This window comes from Neoarius graeffei, chromosome 24 (genome assembly GCF_027579695.1).
Source record: "Neoarius graeffei isolate fNeoGra1 chromosome 24, fNeoGra1.pri, whole genome shotgun sequence".
Lineage (NCBI taxonomy): Eukaryota > Metazoa > Chordata > Actinopteri > Siluriformes > Ariidae > Neoarius > Neoarius graeffei.
In genome coordinates this window covers 15,268,763-15,294,028 of record NC_083592.1, presented here as the reverse complement: position 1 = coordinate 15,294,028, position 25,266 = coordinate 15,268,763, and the positions used below count along the sequence as shown (strand labels likewise).

The following is a 25,266-nucleotide window of genomic DNA, read 5'->3' as shown; positions in this document are numbered from 1 at the left end:
GTAAATACAGTAAAGGAAAAACTTGAGACTGAAAGGTTTTAACAGTCATCCAAATGACTGAACGTAAACATTGCTACAGTAACATACCAGCTAGTATGTTGTTGACATTAGCTAGTCAACAATAGCTATTACAGAAGAACAAAGAGGTTACAATGGGTTATTTTAGCCTATTTGGTTACACACTCGCCGCCACAGAATGTTAACAGCAATGTAATGCCTTTTCTGGCTAATTTTATTCATCTTACCTCCAACAAAGTGGTCACTACACAAGCGCTGGTATGCCGAGGGCTGCCAATCTGTCAATGGCCGCTATCCATCTTCTCCGTCGGGATCTGATAAAATGATAAACCTTGCCTTGTTTGTTGATGGTTACTACATCCAGGTGCACAACAATATAGTGGCATGATGGAAGTCTTGCTGGAAATAAACACTTTCTTTGCTGCCATTCCTCAATGTTGGCTGTGGTAAACTACTGGTAGTACATGTCCAAAATGGCGGCCGCGTTTGTCGTGACGTCACGTGAAAAGGGTCCATACCGAGGAAGCTGTAATGCAAATTGCTTCCGTGAATGAGGATTCAAAATGGCGGCTCAGCTCGGTTTTCCCTTGCGGGCGCTCTCGTTCTCTGTTAGAATTTGGTAAAGAAAAAAAAATTTACCAGCTTAAGGTCGGTCCGTATGGTGAAATACCGTGACCTCGGCCCTGAATACTGACCTCGGCCCAGAGGGCCTCGCTCAGTACTTTCAAGACCTTGGTCACGATATTTCACCATACGGACCTCCCAGCTGGGAAATAACACATTGATTTTTTTCGCGGTCCAAATCCTGCGCTCTGATTGGCTGGCGAGCAGGTCCGTATCCTACGATACGGACCCCAGTTACAGACCCCGGTTATGGACCTCTGGCGAGTCGCTTGTTCACAACAACAACAACAAACATAGTAGAATTTTTTTGTCAACATTTTTTTTTTATAAGATTTATTTTTAAGATTATCAGAAATCTTGTAAATTTTTGCCAGCATTTCTCAGGAGAATAGCATTAATTTTACAGCATGGATATTGATGATAAGTGTTCACAGTGAAAGCGAGTTTTACTACCCTGAGGAAGAAGAAATAAAATAAAACATTTCAGGAGGAAGCTAAAAACCTGTAACTGTTGCTAACACCGAGCAAAAACATGGCTGAATCCTGAATGACTCCTAGTTGTATAAATAGGGAACTACATAGGCGGCAAAATGTAGTTGTTTTCCTGCCATGGAAGTGCACTTGTATATCGAGGAGGAAGCAATTTGCATTACAGCCGTGAATGAGGATTCAAAACGGCGGCTCGGCTCGGTTTTCCCTTTCGGGCGCTCTCGTTTTCTGTTAGAATTTGGTAAAGAAAAAAATAAATGTTATTTACCAGCTTAAAGGAACAGTCCACCGTACTTCCATAATGAAATATGCTCTTATCTGAATTGAGACGAGCTGCTCCGTACCTCTCCGAGCTTTGCGCGACCTCCCAGTCAGTCAGACGCAGTCAGACGCGCTGTCACTCCTGTTAGCAATGTAGCTAGGCTCAGTATGGCCAGCGGTATTTTTTGGGGCTGTAGTTAGATGCGACCAAACTCTTCCACGTTTTTCCTGTTTACATAGGTTTATATGACCAGTGACGTGAAACAAGTTCAGTTACACAAATTGAAACGTAGCGATTTTCTATGCTATGGAAAGTCTGCACTATAATGACAGGCGTACTAACACCTTCTGCGCGCTTCGGCAGCGCATTGATACGGAGCGCAGTACTTTCAAGACCTCGGTCACGGTATTTCACCCTACAGACCTCCCAGCTGGTAAATAACATATGTATTTGCCACATTTAATGCAGTAGCCTGTAACTATTACTATGAAAATATGTGCTTTTTTAATTTTTATTAATGGACCATGGTAGATTGCTGGTCAAAGACATCAGCACTACTTCATACGAATAATTTAATTCCGTTTTAAGCTGCTTGTTGTTATTCCACTTTCCAAATTGGCTATTCTGCAAGTGGCTTAGTGGCACAGCGGCTGATGCCAGATCCAGGGCACTGTTTAATGGATATGTGTTGCATATTCATGCAGCCAGTATTTCTGTAATTTTTTTTCAGTGTCTCTTTAAAATGATGAAAGCGTTTGATTATAAATATCATGACCTTTTTCGTGAATCAGTGATGATAATTAACTATTTCATACGAATTTCTTAAAGTTTGCAGCAATACGTGACCGTATTAATGGAAGGTGATTGTTCTAGTCATGCCATTTTCATTAACGTGTGCACTGTTGGTTTGACCTTGCAGCTGTCGATCAATGCGTTTGATTATAATTGCCATGTGGACCTGATCAAGCTGCTGAGGCAGGAGGGGAAGCTGTACAGGCTGCGCAAGGCCCGGCAGAAGATGAGCGAACTCTTCCCTCTTACTGAAGGTGGGAGCTGAATTTTTTTTTTTCCCTCCATTTGCTAATTAATAAAAATAACGTTTTTATCCTCCTAGTCTGAGATTCCCGATGTATGTTGTTTGCCCTCCTATATTTCATATATTGTATCATATATATATGACATGTTTGTAAAATGGCTTTTAGGTGTATAGCGCATCATCACTGCTTTTTTTTGGGGGGGGGCTTACTTCATTCTAAACCAAATTTTTGCAAACAATGAAGTGAAACATTTTAAAGGGCAGAAGGATTTAGTTATGTAACTGTTCATTTGTTTGGAGCGTGGCTTTTTTTGTGTTCTTCACAGATTTGCCTCTGTGTCACGGCTGGTCCTTTGTTACTCTGAAAAACAATTGTTGTTTTTTTAGGACAAGCTGTTCTTCATAAGAGATTTGTCATGAATGGTGAAAGATATGAGTTACATGAGGTTTATATAAAACATGAATAAATTAGTGAACGTCTGGTGTACTTTTTGTCTCGCTGTGGGTGGGAGCAGTTTCTATTCCTATCCATCTGCGATGTTCATGCTCGGTGCAGTCGTAACGTATTGTTCCTCAGGGTGCATTCATTTAATGTGCTTGTGGAACTCTGAGTCACACATCTGAAACTCATGAAATAATTACCCTTGATCTTTGCCGGTTAAATTGAGCCTGTTATGAGCAGGTAACATAGTGCAGGAATCGCTGGAATGGAAAAGAAAATGCCACTGCAGATGACTTTTTATCCCCCGCTGGTCGAAAGGTCCGAAGAGGGATTACCGTATTTTCTGGACTATAGAGCGCACCTGTATATAAGCCGCATCCGCTCTATTTAAAAAAAATAAAAATAAAAAAAAGATATACAAGCCGCACCGGGCTATAAGCCGCAGATATCTATGTTGAAAAATTAGATATTTACTGCATGTACAGAACGATTTTGTACTGTAAATGTACATGTATGTACCTGAACAGATTCTTTCCGAACAGTGCCTTTTAACACGGCAGCAACTTTGCTGATTAAAACGGAACAGAACCAAGAGAAAATAACCGGTATTTATTTACCTTCATTTCTCCTGTGTTTGAAACCACAAGTCACTTTAATCATCTTCGCTGGATTTGAAAATAATTACCAGTTAGTAATTTGTCGTGCGCGTTCTATCTGCTAAAGATCTGCTAATTCTTCTTTGCATTGATTTTTCGTCTATCTTATTTTTGATTCTACTTCCAGTTAGAGCGCCCCAAGCGGTGGAAGAAAAATCCACAGAATAGCCGCACCTTTGAATAAGCCGCATGGTTCAAAACCTAGGAAAAAAGTAGCGGCTTATAGTCCAGAAAATACGGTATGTCATGGCGATGTCCGTCCATCCCGGGAAGGGTGCTCGCCTTCTGAAATCAACTCCTCTCACAATTTTTGGAAGAATTTTCCGAAACTTGGCAAAAGGCATATGTCTGTAGTACGCATATTGTTATTTTGCTCAATTTGGTCGTAATTTACCAGAGTTTCAGCCCTTGATTACACTACCGTTCAAAAGTTTGGGATCACCCAGACAATTTTGTGTTTTCCATGAAAAGTCACACTTTTATTTACCACCATAAGTTGTAAAATGAATAGAAAATATAGTCAAGACATTTTTCTGGCCATTTTGAGCATTTAATCGACCCCACAAATGTGATGCTCCAGAAACTCAGGCCCTGTCCACACGGCAACGGATTCAGGTGAATCTGATAAAATTGTTTATCGTTTCGGCCTCGCGTCCACACGGCACCGGCGTTTTGGGTGCCCCAAAACGATATTTTTTTGAGAACTGTTTCCAGAGTGGAAAAATCTGGCAACGGCGCCGTTGCGAAGTCGTCTGGATGAGTAGAACGGACTTGTTTACGATGACGTCACAACCACATGACTAGGGCCCTGTCCACACGGCAACGGATTCAGGTGAATCTGATAAAATTGTTTATCGTTTCGGCCTGGCGTCCACACGGCACCGGCGTTTTGGGTGCCCCAAAACTAAATCTTTTGAGAACGGGTTCCAGAGTGGAAAAATCTGGCAACGACGCCGTTGCGAAGTCGTCTGGATGAGTAGAACGGATTTGTTTATGATGACGTCACAACCACATGACTAGAACAACAGCACTCTTGCTGTTTTGTATGAACCACTGCATTGCATTCACTTTTGTATACAGCTTTTCTTTTAAATAAACAAGTAACTGAACCATTTCTTGAATTTCTTTTTTTTTTATTGGATAAGACTGCTTTTCAAAATGTTCACACACACAATATAAAAAAAGTTATCTAAATTATATAAAAATGCTTTTCAAAATGTTCACACACAATAAGAAAATTAAGTTATATAAAACTATGCACACTAATAAAACTAATTTGTACACACAGAAGGCACGATTTCCTCGCGTAGTCGCAGCCATCTTCTTCTTGTTGTGTGTTTGTTCCTGACAGTGCTTCACACCGGGTAGAAGAAGGGGTTTATGCGCATGCGTTTACTTCTATTGTTCTGGTGTCTCCGATGGGACCGTCTTACAGCGCCCCTAGAGGTGTGGCATGTGTATTGCATCGTTTTCAGCAAGCGTTGCGTTGCCATGTGTACCTGACATTTTACTGATCCGTTGCCCATGTGGACGCGATATATATATATTTTTTAATCTGCTAAAAAAAAAAATCTCGTTGCCGTTGTCGTGTGGATGTAGCCTCAATCTGCTCAAAGGAAGGTCAGTTTTATAGCTTCTCTAAAGAGCTAAACTGTTTTCAGCTGTGCTAACATGATTGTCCAAGGGTTTTCTAATCATCCATTAGCCTTCTGAGGCACTGACTACGTTTACATGCACATCCAAATCGAGCTGCTGTCGGTAATCGAGCTGAAGGTCCCAGCAGGGTGCCAGAGAAATCAAATCCTACATGCACAGTGTTTAAATCAAGCTATTGTGTGAGGTACATTGTGCACCCGAGCCACAGGTGGTGCTACACGCCCCATCGTGTTGGTACACTTCCGGTTGTCGTCATGAAGAAGAGCTATTCAAGAGTATAAACAAAGTGACTACAGGCGGAAATTAGCATGTACTGCTATAACCTGGTACAGACATCTGTCCTTAACACAAGGATAATGTTTAATTTGTGCACTGTCCCTTTTAAAAATAAAATAAACTCTAAGAAGAGTGTTTGTAGTTTGTATGTACGAACAGAAGTGTTCCTAATAAAGTGGGCGGCTAAGGTGAAGTGTCATGCCGACCGAGGCTGTTTTTTTTGACACAATTCATAGCTATGCAACAGCTGTACAGATGTATTTGGTGATACAGTAAGTGAGCTAAATTTTAACAGTGCAAACAATGCCACAAAAAGAAAAGATTCATGCCGTTGTCATGATTCGTTGTCATGCCGACCGAGGCTGTTGTGTTTCCCTTGTGGTCTTGTCACTTCCGGAAGGGGCAGTGCTGAAGTAAGTAGCTCGAATACGTAGCTCAATAGGGTATACATGCACTAAGTAGCTCGGCAGAAATCGCATAATCTAGATCGTGTAGCTCGATTCCGAGAAATCAAGTTCGGTTCAATTTCAGCCGAATTAAGGTGTATACATGGCATTTTGAACTTCGATTTCAGTCGAGCAACGGCAGAAATTCGATTCTCTCTATGTGCATGTAAACGTAGTGAATGAGCAAACACATTGTACCATTAGAACACTGGAGTGATAGTTGCTGGAAATGGGCCTCTATACACCTATGGAGATATTGCACCAAAAACCAGACATTTGCAGCTAGAATAGTCATTTACCACATTAGCAATGTATAGAGTGTATTTCTGATTAGTTTAAAGTGATCTTCATTGAAAAGAACAGTGCTTTTCTTTCAAAAATAAGGACATTTCAAAGTGACCCCAAACTTTTGAACGGTAGTGTAACAACCTCATACTTTCACAATTTCATGAAGGTGTGCTCACCTTCTGACGACAACTCCTCTCACAATTTTTGGACGAATTTCTCGAAGCTTGGTAAAAGGCCTTGTTATATGACGGTAATACGCATATTGCGATTTAATTTCGTTTGTGAAAATTTTCCCAGAGTTGTGACCCTTGATTAAATAACTTGTACTTTGACAATTTCATGAGCGTGTACGTTCTTCTGAAATCAACTCCTCCTCTCACAATTTGTGGAGGAATTTCACCAAACCTTGTTCGTATGACAGTTATACGCATATTGAAATTTCATTTAATTTGGGCAAATTTTACCAGTTATGCCCTTGATTATTAACAAACTTGTACTTTGGCAATTTCATCAAGGTGTGCTTGCTTTCTGAAATCAACTTCCCTCAATTTTTGGAGGAATTTTATGTAATTTGGCAAAAAGTTTTTATCCCCCGCTGGCCGAAAGGCCCGAAGGGAGATTATGTCGTGGCGATGCGCGTCTGTCCCAGGAAAGGTGCTCACCTTCTGAAATCAACTCTTCTCACAATTTTTGGAGGAACTTCATGAAATTGACAGGATTCTTTGTTATATGTCGGTAATATGTATATTGCAATTTTATTCAATTCAGTTGTATTTTACCAGAGTTATGGCCTAGTTGCCAGCAGGGGATATTGTGCTCTCAGGGCACTTTTATTACAATACTATGATTTTGTACTATATCATATAACACGTATGTTTTGGGAAATCCCTGTGTATGTGTTACATGTTGCATTCTTTCACTGACGCCATATTCTGATTGGTTGCACAGAGATCTGGCTGGACTGGCTGAAGGACGAAATCGGCCTGATGGAGGGTGACGAAGCCGAGCGTGAGAAGATCTACGAGCTCTTTGAGAAAGCTGTAAAAGACTACATCTGTAAGCATGGCCCTGTTTCTATAAAACGAACAGTCTGAATGAACAGTAATCTGACTCGCTCATTCCAGTAGCGGTTTGGAAAGCTCTTCCAGTTTTTTACATTTTTGTGGCTTTTGTTTTTACCCCCATCTGGTAGCAAAAGAAAACAGCTGGCACATTGGATATAACTGACCTATTAAATCCATTGTTTGTGGATTTATGTTATTACACTTCACTCTATATTTTGAGTTTCTAATCAGGAAAAAGCCATCTGCGGTGACGGCAAAAGAAATTTCATCCAAAAAAAAAAATCCATGACTCATTGTTGCTTGTGATTAGAGCAGATGTTATTGGTAGGTTTCTTTTAAAAAAGGAAACAAAAGTTAAGGCTTATCTGTACTAGAAAGTGCAATACAGACTGAAGGAGAAGGTGCAGCAGACGAGACAAATAAAAATAGAAAAGCTAGATTTGAGAGACAGTTCTTTTAGAAATAGTGTGACATTGCAAGAGGAGGATCCCCGTTCTTTATGTTGACGGTATTTTTGGACTTCCTCTGTCTGTTTTCCACAGGTCCTGACATCTGGTTGGAGTATGCACAGTACTCTATAGGTGGCATGGGGGCTGCGGGAGGCATCGACCGGGTGCGCACCATCTTCGAGAGGGCTCTGACCGCCGTGGGTTTGCACATGACTAAAGGAGCTGCGCTCTGGGAAGCCTTCCGGGAGTTTGAGATCGCCATCCTGTCCACCCTCCAGGTATTCTGTTGCTTTTCGTAGAGTTGGCGTGCACTTGGTAGCGAGCTTACAATCCAAGTTTTTGTGCAGACAGAAATGTAGCAGTTTAAGGTGGGGGAATAATAGCTGATTATACAAAAGATCCTGCTGTCTGCTACAGGGGATTAAACATTAACATGCTCTGCTATCTGTTACAGCCTCCTCCTGGCAGTATCTCGAGTCCTGAGCAACAGGAGCAGCTGAATGTGCAGCTCGAAAGGATCCACACACTGTTCAGAAGGCAGCTTGCCATACCTCTAATGGGTAAAGAGGTTACCTCCCTACATTCTGATTCTTTCATCCAGGTGGATCGGTCTGTTTCCTTTTCCTTGTGGTCTCTTAGACACAAACGCCTCTTATCCCTGTCTTCCTGTACGTCTCTGCCTTTCATATGTACAGTGGTGCTTGAAAGTTTGTGAACCCTTTAGAGTTTTCTATATTTCTGCATAAACATGACCTAAAACATCATCAGATTTTCACACAAGTCCTAAAAGTAGATAAAGAGAACCCAGTTAAACAAATGAGACAAAAATATTATACTTGGTCATTTATTTATTGAGGAAAATGATCCAATATTACATGTCTGTGAGTGGCAAAAGTATGTGAACCTTTGCTTTCAGTATCTGGTGTGACCCCCTTGTGCAGCAATAACTGCAGCTAAACATTTCCGGCAACTGTTGATCAGTCCTACACACCGGCTTGGAGGAATTTTAGCCCATTCCTCTGTAAAATAAAGCTCCTAGTCTGGGATGTTGGTGGGTTTCCTCACATGAACTGCTCGCTTCAGGTCCTTCCACAACATTTCGATTGGATTAAGGTCAGGACTTTGACTTGGCCATTCCAAAACATTCACTTCATTCTTCTTTAACCATTCTTTGGTAGAACGACTTGTGTGCTTAGGGTCGTTGTCTTGCTGCATGGCCCACCTTCTCTTGAGATTCAGTTCATGGACAGATGTCCTGACATTTTCCTTTAGAATTCGCTGGTGTAATTTAGAATTCATTGTTCCATCAATGATGGCAAGCTGTCCTGGCCCAGATGCAGCAAAACAGGCCCAAACCATGATACTACCACCACCATGTTTCACAGATGGGATAAGGTTCTTATGCTGGAATGCAGTGTTTTCCTTTCTCCAAACATAACACTTCTCATTTAAACCAAAAAGTTCTATTTTGGTCTCATCCGTCCACAAAACATTTTTCCAGTAGCCTCCTGGCTTGTCCACATGATCTTTAGCAAACTGTAGATGAGCAGCAATGTTCTTTTTGGAGAGCAGTGGCTTTCTCCTTGCAACCCTGCCATGCACACCATTGTGGTTCAGTATTCTCCTGATGGTGGACTCATGAACATTAACATTAGCCAATGTGAGAGAGGCCCTCAGTTGCTTAGAAGTTACCCTGGGGTCCCTTGTGACCTCGCCGACTATTACACGCCTTGTTCATGGAGTGATCTTTGTTGGTCGGCCACTCCTGGGGAGGGTAACGATGGTCTTGAATTTCCTCCATTTGTACACAATCTGTCTGACTGTGGATTGGTGGAGTCCAAACTCTTTAGATATGGTTTTGTAACCTTTTCCAGCCTGATGAGCATCAACAACGCTTTTTCTGAGGTCCCTAGAAATCTTTGTTCGTGCCATGATACACTTCCACAAACATGTGTTGTGAGGATCAGACTTTGATAGATCCCTGTTCTTTAAATAAAACAGGGTGCCCACTCACACCTGATTGTCATCCCACTGATTGAAAACACCTGACTCTAATTTCACCTTCAAATTAACTGCTAATCCTCGAGGTTCACATACTTTTGCCACTCACATATACACTACCGTTCAAAAGTTTGGGGTCACTTTGAAATGTCCTTATTTTTGAAAGAAAAGCACTGTTCTTTTCAATGAAGATCACTTTAAACTAATCAGAAATACACTCTATACATTGCTAATGTGGTAAATGACTATTCTAGCTGCAAATGTGTGGTTTTTGGTGCAATATCTCCATAGGTGTATAGAGGCCCATTTCCAGCAACTCTCACTCCAGTGTTCTAATGGTACAATGTGTTTGCTCATTGCCTCAGAAGGCTAATGGATGATTAGAAAACCCTTGTACAATCATGTTAGCACAGCTGAAAACAGTTGAGCTCTTTAGAGAAGCTATAAAACTGACCTTCCTTTGAGCAGATTGAGTTTCTGGAGCATCACATTTGTGGAGTCGATTAAATGCTCAGAATGGCCAGAAAAATGTCTCGACACTCTTTTCTATTCGTTTTACAACTTATGGTGGTAAATAAAAGTGTGACTTTTCATGGAAAACACAAAATTGTCTGGGTGACCCCAAACTTTTGAACGATAGTGTATGTAATACTGGATCATTTTCCTCAATAAATAAATGACCAAGTATAATATTTTTGTCTCGTTTGTTTAACTGGGTTCTCTTTATCTGCTTTTAGGACTTGTATGAAAATCTGATGATGTTTTAGGTCATATTTATGCAGAAATATAAAAAATTCTAAAGGGTTCACAAACTTTCAAGCACCACTGTATAATAATAATAATAATAATAATAGATCTTTATTGCTTAAGATAAAAACACATCCTATGTTACAGTGGAAAAAATAAAAAGGGCAGAAAAATGCAGAATAATAAAAAATATAAAACCAAAGTACAAACTGATTTATAAATACAAAAGCACAAGTAATATAATACTACATGAGATCAGTGATGATAAATAATAATAATACTGATGTATAATATATATTAAATACAACCTTCTAATGAAAAACTAAACTGTATCTAAAAATTAGGCGGTTTACAAAAGAGCTCATAAAACATGGCGTGTTTATTTTAGGTTTCTTAATTGACTTAATCGTATTAGTTCATCTGCTTCTGTCTGACAGAGTAATAAAATAATGGCTCAGGCTGGACGTCCAAATAAAGCTGTCGTAAAATCCTGAACAAATATAATGCACCAGCTTCCCAGATTGACCACCTCAATCAATCCAAGACTAAGCTCAAGTCTGAATAAACGTGATGCAGTGACACAGATGGTACACGAGGAGTTCAAATAATAGAACATGGAAATAATAATAATAAAAAAAATTCCATTTTCTAATATTTTCAGTGTGAAAACTCACTGCATCAGAAGTGTGTGGTTTCAGCTTTTCCATGCAAACCTACACACGCGCAAGTTCTACAAGGAGCCAAGAGCTGCCCACCCACTCCACCTGCGCCTCGCCAGATGGTCTGACTGTGTGTGTTGATAAAAAAAGGAGAAAGCCAGAGCTACTGCATCTCTTACTGAACAAAGCCAAAACCCATATTACGCTTCTGAGCAGCTTGGCACATGTTTCCCTGGCTTTTATGCTCTTTTCTAGGAAATCCATATTCCTCTATGGCTGCAGTAACCTGCACTTGTGCTGCTTTGTTTTTTTTTATGACCTTGAAATGGGGACAAGAACTGCGTGCATAAGGGAGTGTGTGTGTGTGTGTGTGTGTGTGTGTAATATATAAAATAAAACATCAGAATGAGGAAATGTGTGCTCTCTGTGGTTTTAACTGTGGTATAGTTATTGTTGCCAGATGGGCTGGTTTGAGTATCTCATAAACTGCTGATCTGCTGGGATTTTCACACACAACAAACTCGAGAGTTTACGCAGAATGGTGTGAAAACCAAGATACGTCCTGTGAGCGGAGGGTCTGCAGGCTGAAACACCTTGTTAATGAGCGAGATCGGAGGAGAAAGACCAGACTGATCTGAACCGACAGGAAAGCTGTAGTAACTTGAATAAGCACTCTTTACAACCATGGTGACCAGAAAAGCATCTCAGAACGCGATATGTGAAATCTCATGGTGGATGAGCTACAACAGCAGAAAACCACATTCCTGTTCTTAGCTGACAGGAATCTGAGGCAGCAGTGGGCACAGGCTCGCCAAAACTAGACAGTTGAAGATCTGGGCTCATGAAATGCCACCTGGCCTGATGAGTCTCGATTTCTGCTCTGCCATACAGATGCGCCAGCGGGAACCGCTGGTGCTCGTCATTGACAAACATAATCCGTCAGTGACGAAGAGAAAATTACTAGCAGTCGTCAAGTTTATTTGTATAGCGCTCAGTGTTTCCCACAGACCAGGTAGCAATTTGTGGTGGTCCACTGTGCCGATGAGGGAATCGTGCGCGGTGGTGTCGTGGCGGTCGGTGGAGTCGGTCATTGGGGTGTATGCAAAGTGTTTACAGCGGGCGGTGTTCAAACACACAGTATTTTTCTTCAGAGTCACCTGCTGGGACTATTTTAAAGCTACAAGAAGCATTTGAGATTATTCAATTCAATCTAAATTCATTTAAGTTCTTTAAGAGAAGACAGCTAAAACAATTTTTACCAGAACCCTGCCTGGTTTCATTCCTCGACCCAACTTTACATTACAGGGCAGGCCATTAGTTTGCTGGGCTTGATGTTGGTGGAAAACCTGTCTTTTTAAATTTATGAAAATTACTCACCAAAATTGAAGTTAAAGTTTAGTTTTTTGCCTTTTTGGTGGCAATCTTTCAATCATTCTTTAGTTGACATTCAAGGAATAAATTGCAAAAAACAAGCTGGAGGTTTTTATTTTAAATATTGAACTCAACACTTACCTCAGCCAATACTAAAATGAAATAAATAGTATAATGTAACAAAGTAATAATAAAGTAAAATATCATAATTAGATGTAAGAAACCACTTAAGGTAACACCAAGGCAACTAACAATAATGAAAAGCATTACCCTAATTGGTGCAAAGCCTGCATGCCCTATCAGAACATTTAATTCTGCGTGGCTTCCTGAAAAAAAACTCAAGTGCCCTATCGTAAGGGAAGTCATTGGGTTCGGGACCATTTATGGAGATTCGTAAGCAGGCTGCCAGGTGTTCCCCTTGGAGCCTATTCCTGAGGTCTGTTTTAATCTATGGATAAAGTACATTTTCTTCATCAAAGCACTAAATTTCCATTACATCAAAAAAAATAAAGGAATGCTGAATTTCTATGTGCTTACTCTATTCATAGCTGAGAAATCCAGTGCAGTGATGGTTTAGCTACTTCGCCAATAAAGCTAATAAAGATGTTTCTTAAAATATTCAGATTTTATGCTTCAGATAGCATCAACTAGGCGTCCCCGTGAGTATAACATTTTATTTAGGCTAGTGGGAAATCCTTATTTATTGTAAATGTCAAGCCATTATTAATAAACTTGCATGAATGCTGAAGCGGGATAAACGGGATAATGCAATAAGGCCGGTTCCTCGCGTCAAGCTGCTACTGTATGCATCAAAATTGGTTTACAGCCTGACTCAAGGATGTCCATTTCCTGTAAGCCAAGAAGGCTATGATAAAGCTCATCACGAGCACGATGTAGGCTACCTTTTAAAATAAGGGGTCGGAAGGTGAATCGGGAAGGCTGCGTTATTCAGGGATGAGAATGGAAAAATATTAAAGTCTGAAAAAAGCCAGGGGTTTGGGGGCTGCAGGCACCCAGCGGGGCCCAGGGGCAGGGAGCTAATGATTTTTGGCTTTTTTTTTTTTTTTTTTAACACCCCAAAACCATTAATTTTATCAGCAAAAAGTTGCAATGTATTTGGAAATAAATTTCCCTTCTTGGTGGACTACCAGGTGAAAATGATTAATATGGTACAAGAGACTTGTTTTTAATCAATTCACATTTGATGATTTCAAAAAATCAATGCACCTTTTAATGTAAACGAGCTCTACAGTATTATATTTCTGCATTTTTGCTATTCATGTCTTTGAATACTCTAATCCTTTAAAATGAAGTGCAAACCAGAAAAAAGTTCTATCATATAATTCTCTTAAGCTTTCTTCTGATGTTATCATGGTAACAGGAGGTCTTGCATATTAAGCAGGCAACATTCAACATCACTTATCACTTCCCTTTCAACTGCTGTGTGTAATAACGAGGTTTTATCTGGACAGGATGTTGTGTAATGTAATACAGATACCATATGGCCAATTTGAAGATCGAGATGGTGATTTTGAATTAAAGAACAGGCATGTACAATGGGCATTACATATTGGAATTTTTTTTAAAATCAAAAACTATAAGTGCATCTCAGCCTAAAGTTTGGGCAGACGCTCCCGCACGGCACATGCCAGCAATCCCCCCGTCCCCCTATGAAATGAGCAATAAGTAGGAGAGTTATACACGGTATCATACCTAAAATTTTATCAGAAATATAGATATGATACTATGATTCTCTCCAACATGCTACATTAGATAAGCTAACCCCATTTATGAAAAGATACACACTTATACATGACGTGTATTTGATATATGTGATATGATGTATATTCATACATTGTTACTTTACGGAAATCTTCAATAAGTTTGGTCTTTTCATGACAGCCTGTTATCTCATCTCATTATCTGTAGCCGCTTTATCCTGTTCTACAGGGTCGCAGGCAAGCTGGAGCCTATCCCAGCTGACTACGGGCGAAAGGCGGGGTACACCCTGGACAAGTCGCCAGGTCATCACAGGGCTGACACATAGACACAGACAACCATTCACACTCACATTCACACCTACGGTCAATTTAGAGTCACCAGTTAACCTAACCTGCATGTCTTTGGACTGTGGGGGAAACCGGAGCACCCGGAGGAAACCCACGTGGACACGGGGAGAACATGCAAACTCCGCACAGAAAGGCCCTCGCCACGGGGCTCGAACCCGGACCTTCTTGCTGTGAGGCGACAGCGCTAACCACTACACCACCGTGCCGCCCTCCAGCCTGTTGTAGACCTAAATATAATGCGCATGAAATGACGCTCCTCACCTCAACATGTCCTTTACAATCATTTAAGCCACCATGGGCAATGCTGAAATCACTGTTGCAAGCAGTACATCGCGCGAAACTGTCATTATTGTTGACCCTTATCAGACAGGGAGATTCTTTTGTGTAATCTGAGGTGAAGTGGGTTTTGTACTTTGGTTTTTTGGGGCGTGCGCTCTCTCTCTCTGCCATGCCGATCCTGTAGGCTGCATTGACTCAACTGAAAACTTCGGTCCTCGAGAAAAGAGAAGCCCGCCCACACTGAAAGCTGATTGGCTTATTTTGCTGAGTAACCCAATCAGGATGCTCTTTGTCTAGCATGCGCCCTCTCTTGCGCTCCCTCGCGCACTCCGTCATATGCGCGATGCAGACATTAATGTTTCGCGTGCACGTGCTTGCTCGCTTGCTCTAGATTCCGGGAGATATTCTCCAATGTGCGGGCATCAGGGAGCCGCTATCAATATGCGGGAGACTCCCGGAACTTCCGGGACACTTGGGATGTCTGCGTTATAAGGTGACCACATCGTTAACCATACCCCCCCGAGAATTTCTCAGTGGGTTTACATCAATCTCAAAAACGATAATTTTGGTCTGAAAAAGTCGGAAATCCGCCGATCAGCAGAAAATTCTCATCCCTGGTTATTTTTAATTAGCACGCCTCTCCGTCTGTTTCTGTGCGCGCGAACAAGAAGAAAAAGCACTATGAATGAACAGAACGATGCACAACGGAAAATTTTTTTTTTCAAAATCGCGAGTCTGATTGTGTGGTGCTGCGCCACACAATGGTCTATGTATGGGAAACCCTGGCGCTTTTAACAATAAACATTGTCGCAAAGCAGCTTTACAGAATTTGAACGACTTAAAACATGAGCTAATTTTATCCCTAATCTATCCCCAATGAGCAAGCCTGTGGCGATGGTGGCAAGGAAAAACTCCCTCAGACGACATGAGGAAGAAACCTCGAGAGGAACCAGACTCAAAAGGGAACCCATCCTCATTTGGGCAACAACAGACAGCATGACTATAACATTAACAGTTTTAACATGAAGTCAGTTTCGTTGATGTTAAACTCTTCATTGATGGAAACTTGAGTGCAAAACTGTTCATGACAACTGCAGTCCTAAAGTTAGCAAGTTAACTGTAGTCCTCAGCCATAAAAGCATTACTGTAAGAGTCCAGAGCGTCCTCCAGGTGTAACCCTCAACTGTCCTCATGGGGCCGTCCTCCACAGGAGCGATGCGATAAAACTCCAACCAGACACAGGGCACCAGGATGGATCAGGCAGGTCCGAGGGCCAGAAGAGGCCAGCATCTCAATCCCAGGACCAACATGTAACTCAGAGGGACAGATTGGGGGGGGGAAACACAGGTTGTTAGGTATGCCCTAAAAATGACACAAATATTAAGTCTGTGTGGTAGGCTCACAGAGACGAGAGTCTTGACATCAGGCATAACACAACAATGGCATGTTATTATGGTTAAAAAATATCATGACCTGCTCTGGCTGGATGCTTGATTGGGTGATGGGAGCACACTCCTCAGCAATGACGGGATGCAGATGGGACCACAGTGATGAATGTATTTGTCATCTGTATCACAAGTCATCCTTTATAGAAATCCCTCCATTTGCTGAAGTCCAGTGAAGAGACGGTGGGAAGCCAGAGTGTAAACAATGAGCACCAATCAAAATCGACTACACATAATGACCAAGTGAGCGCAAAGCTTTTGAACAGTCGCAATGCGTCTTAATCGGCCTGGTGTGGTGGTTTAATTATCTCTGCGTGAACCAAACAATGGCGCAGTCTAAGCTGGTGAAGTTTTTTGGGCAAGCTTCTTCAAGCACTGAAGATGATTTAAAGAACTGAATTCATTTGTAAACTTGCTTTATTTCTTAATTAACGTGTTTTATTCAGTTACATTTTTAGTTTTAGTAACCTTATATCGTGACTCGTATTGGCAACTAATTGCAATTAAATATACTTATCGGCCTATTCGGTTTTTAGCCATGCTGAATTTAGTTCGTTTGGTCCACGGCAGGCGTCGCTTATCCGCGCGATCTTCACCAGACTTGTGCGAGACTTCGAAACGTGAAGTGTCAGCGCCGCCATTTTGAAAACTGTTTTCCAAACGAAATATTGCACAGAAATGAGTTTAAATGACGGTTGCTGCCTGCTTTTTTTTTTTTTCAAATTTTCTTGATTGCTGTCAAAACAAACAAAACTTCCGGCTTGATTACATCAGCATTCGAAAGAGGGTGTGCACGTCTTTTGACAACGTTGGCAGATGTTGGTCACTTTGATTTCCGCTGTACGTTTTACTTCCGTCCTACGATGTCTCGCACAGGTCTCAGCGAATCTCGTTTACGGCCATTGCTTTGATATATGGACTGATATATATTACATAGCATATTTCAAACACTCATAACTTGCTATAGCAGTGACAAAATAGCGATCAGAAATGCATTTTTTCCGATATTTAATAAAATGAGAAATAGAATTTTGATGATAAAAAATTTGCCTTCAGTTCCCCTTTAAAGTGCCATTCCACCATTGGATGTATTCTTTGGCATAAAATACAATATATTTTATGACAACATGACTAGACAGAGAAATCTTTTAGCTTCAAAATGATATATCAAACATAATTTTTTGACAACGACAAGTATATTAATTTTGCGACCAAAGTCACCTACCCTTTTAATTTCCGCGCGGTAGTGAAACGTGATGTCATCGACAGGTTCCCCTTCTTGTGTACCACATGTCGGTCTATTTTTAGACCAGGAAACCCCCAAAGTGAGAGAGTCATTTCTCCTCGTATATGGGGGCCAAAAAAATTGCGAAAAATTGAGTTAATCTTTCAGTTAGCTAGATTTGTTGGTATTAGCTAGATTTATTGGTATTATTTTTATCGCGCTGTATCCACCATTGCTGATAATCTGTGCCATGTCACACGTCATGTGGTACACAAGAAGGGGAACCTGCCGATGACCTCACGCGCGGAAATTAAAAGGGTAGGTGACTTTGGTCGCAAAATTAATATACTTGTCGTTGTCAAAAAATTGTTTGATATATCATTTTGAAGCTAAAAGATTTCTCTATCTAGTGATACCATTTATATATGTTGTCAAAATATATTGTATTTTATGCCAAAGAATACATCCAATGGTGGAATGGCACTTTAAGGGCTGAAGCAGGTACGGGGGAGGCATGCTCAGAGCCCCTACCGTCCGTGAGCACATTGGACAGAGTCAGTAATACAGGGGTCGGTAAAAAACACCAACGTGAAAGTGCTGTCAGCCGGCAAGCAACTGAAGGGCTCTGTATTTTGGGAAGCATGGCGTGTTGTTCCCGTGGCTAACGCAGTGGCGTCGTTAGGCCCCATCACTCGGGGCTATAGCCCCCGGGTATTTTCACCCTCAAAAAAGTAAGAGATGAATACAAAACAACTGACTTGGATGTCATCTGGGATTTTGAATGTTGTAATATAATAATGTAGCTTAGAATTGTTCCTAAAGGAGAGATATGTGAGTGAGAAATGATATATTTTAGTTAAACTGATAAATTTTACTAGTGATATTTAAGTCAGTTGACACGTGCTTCAGTTTCCTGAGACATTATGGGTCTTGATGATAATGAGACAGAAACTGAAATTAAGTACATGCATGATAAACGATGTATGATGAAAAACGCAGTGTCATTCTGTGTTCAGTTCGTAAATCGACGGGAAATTCGAATTCCTTCGCTGTTAGTTATTCCAAGATTTTTCTCGACTCTGTTCAATTGTATATGAAGTTTTGTGTTGAAGTAAAGGCTAAAGAGAGTCCTAATACCTCTTTTGAATGATTCCATGCTAAAATAACCTTTAGTAAGCTCAAACTCCTCTCATCTCATTATCTCTAGCCGCTTTATCCTGTTCTACAGGGTCGCAGGCAAGCCGGAGCCTATCCCAGCTGACTACGGGTGAGAGGCGGGGTACACCCTGGACAAGTCGCCAGGTCATCACAGGGCTGACACACAGACAACCATTCACACTCACATTCACACCTACGGTCAATTTAGAGTCACCAGTTAACCTAACCTGCATGTCTTTGGACTGTGGGGGAAACCGGAGCACCCGGAGGAAACCCACGGGGAGGGCATGCAAACTCCGCACAGAAAGGGCTGCCGAGGGCCTTGCTGTATCTGTACAAATATTTGAATTGTGCCAGTTTGGTGTAAACCTGTATTAAGTCTACTTTGATAAGTCAGTAACTAAAAAAATACAGACTAAGAAAAAGTGAAAAATACTTCTTTGACTTTATTTTTCAAGGAAAAAAGTGGAGAATATTTTTCAGAAGCCGGGGGAACCCTGTGGTGGGGTCAGCATTTGGCATCAGTAGCATGAATCTATAGACTCAACCTGTCTTGTGTGAACAGTTCATGCTGGTGGTGGTAGTGTAATGGTGTGGGGAACGTTTCATGGAACACATTGGGCCTTTAATTATCAATTGAGCACCTTTCGAAAGGAATAGCCTGTCTGAGTATTGTTACCGATCATGCGTATTCTTTTACGGCCACGGTTTACCACACGCAGGACCACCTGTTAAGTATATGACCATTTGATGACTGAAGAAAATGGTCCACATTGATGAAATGTTGCTTGCTAGTAAGCCCAGGATACGCAGTTGATGGGAAAGAGACGCGTCTCTGACTAAAATGAGACAGCTTTGCTCTGTGTTAGATTCCCCTAAATGTAATTTCTGTTTTATATGAGCTGTAAATGAGTTAAAGGTCCCATGGCATGGTGGTTTGTTGATGCTTTAAACGGGCTCGTGGAGGTTTCCGGATGTTATATCCGCAGCCTTTCTCAAAATGAACCCTCGGCACATAGATATAGCCTCCTGGGAGAAAGCCCCATTTCAGCGCTTTTCCCAGTGCGTCGTTTTGCTAATGAGAAGCAGGAGGCGGGGAAGGGTAGAGGGTGGGGGCTGGCCATGGGGGGAGGGGCTTGACCAAGCTGTGCGCACACATACTCGCTGCTATCAGCGCCTGCTAAGACAAAACCTGTTCTCCCTCGGACTCCTTTCGTAAACTCAACGTGACACAGAGAAGAGAGAGTGAGAGTGTTCGGAGTGGTAGTTTACGAACGTATAATACCCTAGGCTTGAACACGCACTCCATAACCAAAGAGGATAGAAGCAGCAACTACAGCAACATATCGCTTATCCAACAGAAGACATGCATTGCGGAGCAATAGTCAAACATAAGCTCATAAGTTACAGTCAATTTCCAGACTAAACTCAGTTTAACAGAGCATGCTGCATGCTCTTTAGTTTTGTAGCGCAGATTACCTGGCTAACTGCAGGAAGCGGTTAGCTGCACAGCTAATGTAGCCATTGCTAGGCTAACACACCGATTTTAAAACACGGCAAAACGACTTAACAGTTATACACTTACTTGTTCGGTGTTTGTGGCTGATGTGGCAGGGATGCTTGGTACGGACCCAGGCTTCAGTGACAGTTGATGTGCAAAACCTGCCCTGTACTGTCCCAAGTTGTGGAAACATTCCTCAGGAAAATGCTTCCGACAAACATACACCGTCTTAGGTAGACTCGACGGCGTATTATTGGAGTAAATAAAATTAAGCCACTGCGTCTTCAGGGGCTCTCCCGTCGGCAGTAAAAACAGACTCCTTTCTGTGTTGTCACATCCATGTACAGCGCAATTTCCATGTTTCGCTCGCTTAGGTGATGCCATGTTGTTGTGTCCTCTATGGTCTCCTCACTACAACTGGGCGGGGCAATCCATACAGTGGGTGGGAATCCAGAGAGGGGGCGTGGGGATCATCTCCCTTGCTGACGTAGTAAAGGGAAGAGCTCATCGACGCGCCATTCTCAAATGTTGGGCATAGTTTGGTTTACACATTATGAAATTTCTAGCCACTGGGGTGACTTAAGAAGGTCAGAGGAACTCATTTTAACGTTAAAAAACCTCAGAAAGTGAAAATTTCATGCCATGGGACCTTTAATGGATTACGGTATGGTATCAGATGTTTGTGAAATCAGCGTGGATCAGAATAGATAACAACTAAGGCCAAGAAAATATAATTGTTTGTTTCCTATTACATCTTGAAAAAAAATAGGGTAGGTAGGTCTTTTTATTTTATTTATTTTTTTATCACACAAAATACCGGGTAGGTAGTTTTTTTTTTTTAAATAAATTTTAGGTGTGGGACAAACAGTGGCACATAGTGGGGAAGTGTCATTCTGTGACTCAACCATCCAGAACCAGGCCTAAGAAAACCAGTGAAGCTTGTGGAATACAGGATTCGGAGCCCATGGATAAAATATGGAGTGCTCGGACGCTTAAAGGAACTATAAACATAACTACAAATGTTGAACCTTAACTTTATTAGGAACACTATGTTGTGAACTTGTATGTTTAATATGAATACAAAGAACAATCAAAAACATCTTTAGACTTTTGGACCTGCTATTATACAAAATGATTAATCAGTGTACGTTTAGTATTTTTGTTTTGATAGCTAACATTTTTTTGAAACTCCGGCTTCCGTTTACATTCAAATGTCAGCGCCCGCAAGCCAAAATTGCTGAGCAGGCTTTCCAACGTGACTTCCATCGTGATATCGATACCGCCGTTAGCCTGGGCGCTGTGTGTATACTGTTTGCATGACTCGTCCAGCGGAGGATGATAATGTTCGTAGAGTTCTTTTACAGTTGAAAACTTATAAAATGAACTTATTGTCTTGCAATCTTCCGTGTGGTCGCAACCGATCACGATAATCGAGAACACTTCGTTGGCCGCCATGATGCCTAGCGTTGTGTACAACACAAGCCGGAGTTTCCCGGAAAGAGGTCATGACGTCAGATTGAGGCCGTGAGAAATCAATGAGTGTTTCTTGTCCGATATATGCGTTTTAGAATTAGTCACTTGTCAGATCGACAATATTATGCAAATCGTAATGCAGATATATATTTTTTTTTTCAAAATTTATTGTTGGTCGGCGAAAATACATTTTTTTTTTTAAACATCTAATAAAAAGTCTAGGGTCGGGGCATTTTTTAAACGGTCGGTCGGGTAACCGGAAACAAACAATTATTTTTTCTTGGCCTAACGGCTATTACTTTGCATAATTTAATGTGCATAGTGCAAATTGATTTGTATGTCTTTTTGAGGAAAATGCTTACAAAGAAAGTTTAATACTAACAGATATTCTTAAAAACTATAGTGCGTGCCCAGTGAGATTCCCTGATCCTAAAATCTGAAGAGTGTAAGAATATTTGGTTTCAGTGCATCGAGTGTATGTTAATAAGCCTTCTGTGAACTGTAGATATGGAGAGCACATACGCCGAATACTCTGACTGGACGGACGAGGGTGTGCCAGAGACCGTCACGCAGCACTACAAGCGAGCTCTGCAGCAGCTGGAGAAGTGCAAGCCTTATGAGGAGGCTCTGGTATAACACGCATCATACTGTGTTTCAAAAAATGAAGAAAAAAACCCAAAGCAAACTGTCCGCCATGGTCACGTCTGTGTGCTTCTTCCTGTGCTGCAGTTGGTGTCAGAGCCGCCGAAGCTGGCAGAGTATCAGAGTTACATCGAGTATGAGATGAAGGAGGGAGACCCTGCTCGAGTTCAGATCATATTTGAGAGAGCGCTGGGGGAGAACTGCTTAGTTCCAGACCTTTGGGCCAAATACACTACGTATCTGGTAAGCATTAGGACCTGCACTGTAGGGCCATCCTTAAAAAAAAAAAATCCGTTTCCTGTCCACCGGGTGAACAAAAAAATTTTCGGGAGGGAGGGATTTTTTAATTTTTTTATTATATATATATATATATATATATATATATATATATATATATATATATATATGGATGGATAAGAAATCGCAATGCTGTTTGCTTTTTCTTTCAGTACTTTTTTATTACAAAAGCAGACGCATTTAATAAAATGACAGTTTAATCAACTGAAACTTGTACAAAAACTTTAAGTTAGCATTTTAAATGCTGACTGCAACATTTGCAAAACTTTTACAAAGGTACTTAAAATGTCCGACACACGGACTTTTTGTAGTTCTAAATCGAGCGTTAGGCCGAGTTTGGATGAAATTACACTATTAAAATGATCACTGAATGATTTGTTTTTCTGAATCTTTACTATGTTGTTGTTGGCTAGAATACCATTTTGCGATTTCACACTTAAGCAAATGTTTGAAAACTCCGGATCTCCTTCCTTCATGGTGGCTGCCATTTTTTTTGTGCCGCACGGCGCATGCGCAGAGCTGATTCAGTTCTATATTCTGCGCGGAATGCAGGGCTTTCCACAAGCGCCGCTGCCGGCCATACAGCCGACTACACAATCAAGTCCAGCCGGCTACTTTAATGACTTATTTTTGTAGCCCACAGGCTCTAAATATTAATTTTCGATTTTAATAAAATTAAATGTTTATCTAACGGACTGACAATAGTGTCAAACTGAACCGCACTCATTTAAGTTGTGATTCGCGCTGTTTGTACCGATAATAACCACAAATTCCCCGCCGACTTCGTTGATCAAGGGAGAGTAAAGGCCAATTTATGTTGTCAATGCAGTCCTCGCAGACGGTGTCACAGATGGCGTCTGCGTAGCCCCCCCACCTTCGCAGACGCTCTGCGCGCACCTCCCAAAAATTGTGATCACCGCAGAAGCGTCGCAGACAAGAGGGCTCTGATTGGTCCACTCTACCTCCGCTGTACACGCACTTCCCCTTCCCTACTTTCCCGGTTTGGTTTGTTTTCACGACCGGCATTTTTAAAAACACGAGCGAAGATGGAGCAGCACGAAGAGCGGTTGATCGAGGAAGTGAGGAAGTATGTACATCTATACGACTCCAGTTCTAGTCATTATAAGTAACCGGAGGATAAACACTCCACTAACCACACCCACCAACTACTCCTAGCGATTTCGCGACTTCGCGCCCCCTTGCGTTGTAGCGGTGAATAACATCGCGCACGCCTATTACTGCCCGCTCAACGATAAATTACAACTGTCTGCGAAAAGCTATCTGCGAAAGCTTTGTCGCAAGAGCATGCAGAGGCCTTAACTCATCTGCGGCCCCGACATGCGGTGTGTGTGCGCGCACTCGGCGTAGGCAGTAGTGTGTCGGACGCGACATCGGAGGGAACAGAAGCAGAGATAACGCTTATTTTGTCTCCAGTAAACCAGTCTTCTCTCGTTCAATTATGTGCTGGCATCAAAAGACACCGTTGGTTGTAAATGAAACCAAACTGAGTGGTTGGAGTGTATTTTCATACACAAATGGAGAAATGTTCGCTGAGTGTGTAATTGTGTCGCCCCACTGCAGACCGTCGTCGTTGTTAATTCATAGCATGCTCAGCTGCGTGAATGTGTCATGCACCGAAAATAAGAGATTTACAAGCCAGGAACGCCTCATGATGCAATACGCAAGAAAAGAAAGAAGATTTACTGCCATTTTACTTTGTATTTGAGTAAAGTGAATAAATAAATGGTCTGTGGAAAATACATTTAATCCTGGGAACTGCGTGCACAGGAGTTTATTTTGTGTTACCCCCTCCAGCTGGCTACTTATTTGTCATGGCTGGCTAGTATGAGCCTTAGTGGAAAGCCCTGGGAATGCGGAAATGTCAAGTTCGATTTTAGATTTACGAACCCGAAAAAAATGTCGAAAAACCGGCGTTAAAAAAAAAAAAAATTTCAACCGCACAAACGGCACTCACCCGGCCGGTGGACCGGAAACAGAACATTTTTTAATAATGGCCTAGTGTTTATTCGCATGAAGATGATGCTTGGTGGTGTCGTCATACTTGCCGGCTTATTGCATCGGCTCTAACGCATGTCCAGTCAATCAGACTTGTGTGCACACCTTAGCACGGGGGTGGGGGGTGGAAAAACAATTATTTGAGATGCATTGAGTCATGATATCATAATCAGAATTGTTTAACACAAGTTTTCTTTCTTAAAAATCTTTTATCCTTTTGGTTGACTAATTCCTATCAACGTTCAGCTAAGGATGAACTTGTATTGAATTTGAATAGTAATTATCCTGTAATTATATACTAATGTAGACGGAACAAACAATACCATTTTTACTTTTCATTTGCATTTAAACTACACAAAGTGAGTTGTTGTTATTATTATTTTATTATTATATATTAAGCTTAAAGGAACAGTCCACCGTACTTCCATAATGAAATATGCTCTTATCTGAATTGAGACGAGCTGCTCCGTACCTATCCGAGCTTTGCGCGACCTCCCAGTCAGTCAGATGCGCTGTCACTCCTGTTAGCAATGTAGCTTGGCTCAGCATGGCCAATGGTATTTTTTGGGGCTGTAGTTAGATGCGACCAAACTCTTCCGCATTTTTCCTGTTTACATAGGTTTATATGACCAGTGACATGAAACAAGTTCAGTTACACAAATTGAAACGTAGCGATT

At 41.4% G+C, this 25,266-nt stretch overlaps 1 protein-coding gene across 1 annotated transcript in view; it reads left to right on the top strand.

Moving 5' to 3' along the window:
- Nucleotides 1-25,266, top strand: part of sart3 (spliceosome associated factor 3, U4/U6 recycling protein) — a 78,424-nt gene that overhangs the window by 9,863 nt on the left and 43,295 nt on the right. The window contains exons 2-7 of the mRNA XM_060906775.1: nt 2,313-2,439; nt 7,142-7,249; nt 7,800-7,984; nt 8,161-8,266; nt 22,140-22,264; nt 22,364-22,519. Of these exons, the coding sequence (XP_060762758.1) occupies nt 2,313-2,439; nt 7,142-7,249; nt 7,800-7,984; nt 8,161-8,266; nt 22,140-22,264; nt 22,364-22,519 (807 nt within the window). The remainder of the gene's footprint in view (nt 1-2,312; nt 2,440-7,141; nt 7,250-7,799; nt 7,985-8,160; nt 8,267-22,139; nt 22,265-22,363; nt 22,520-25,266) is intronic.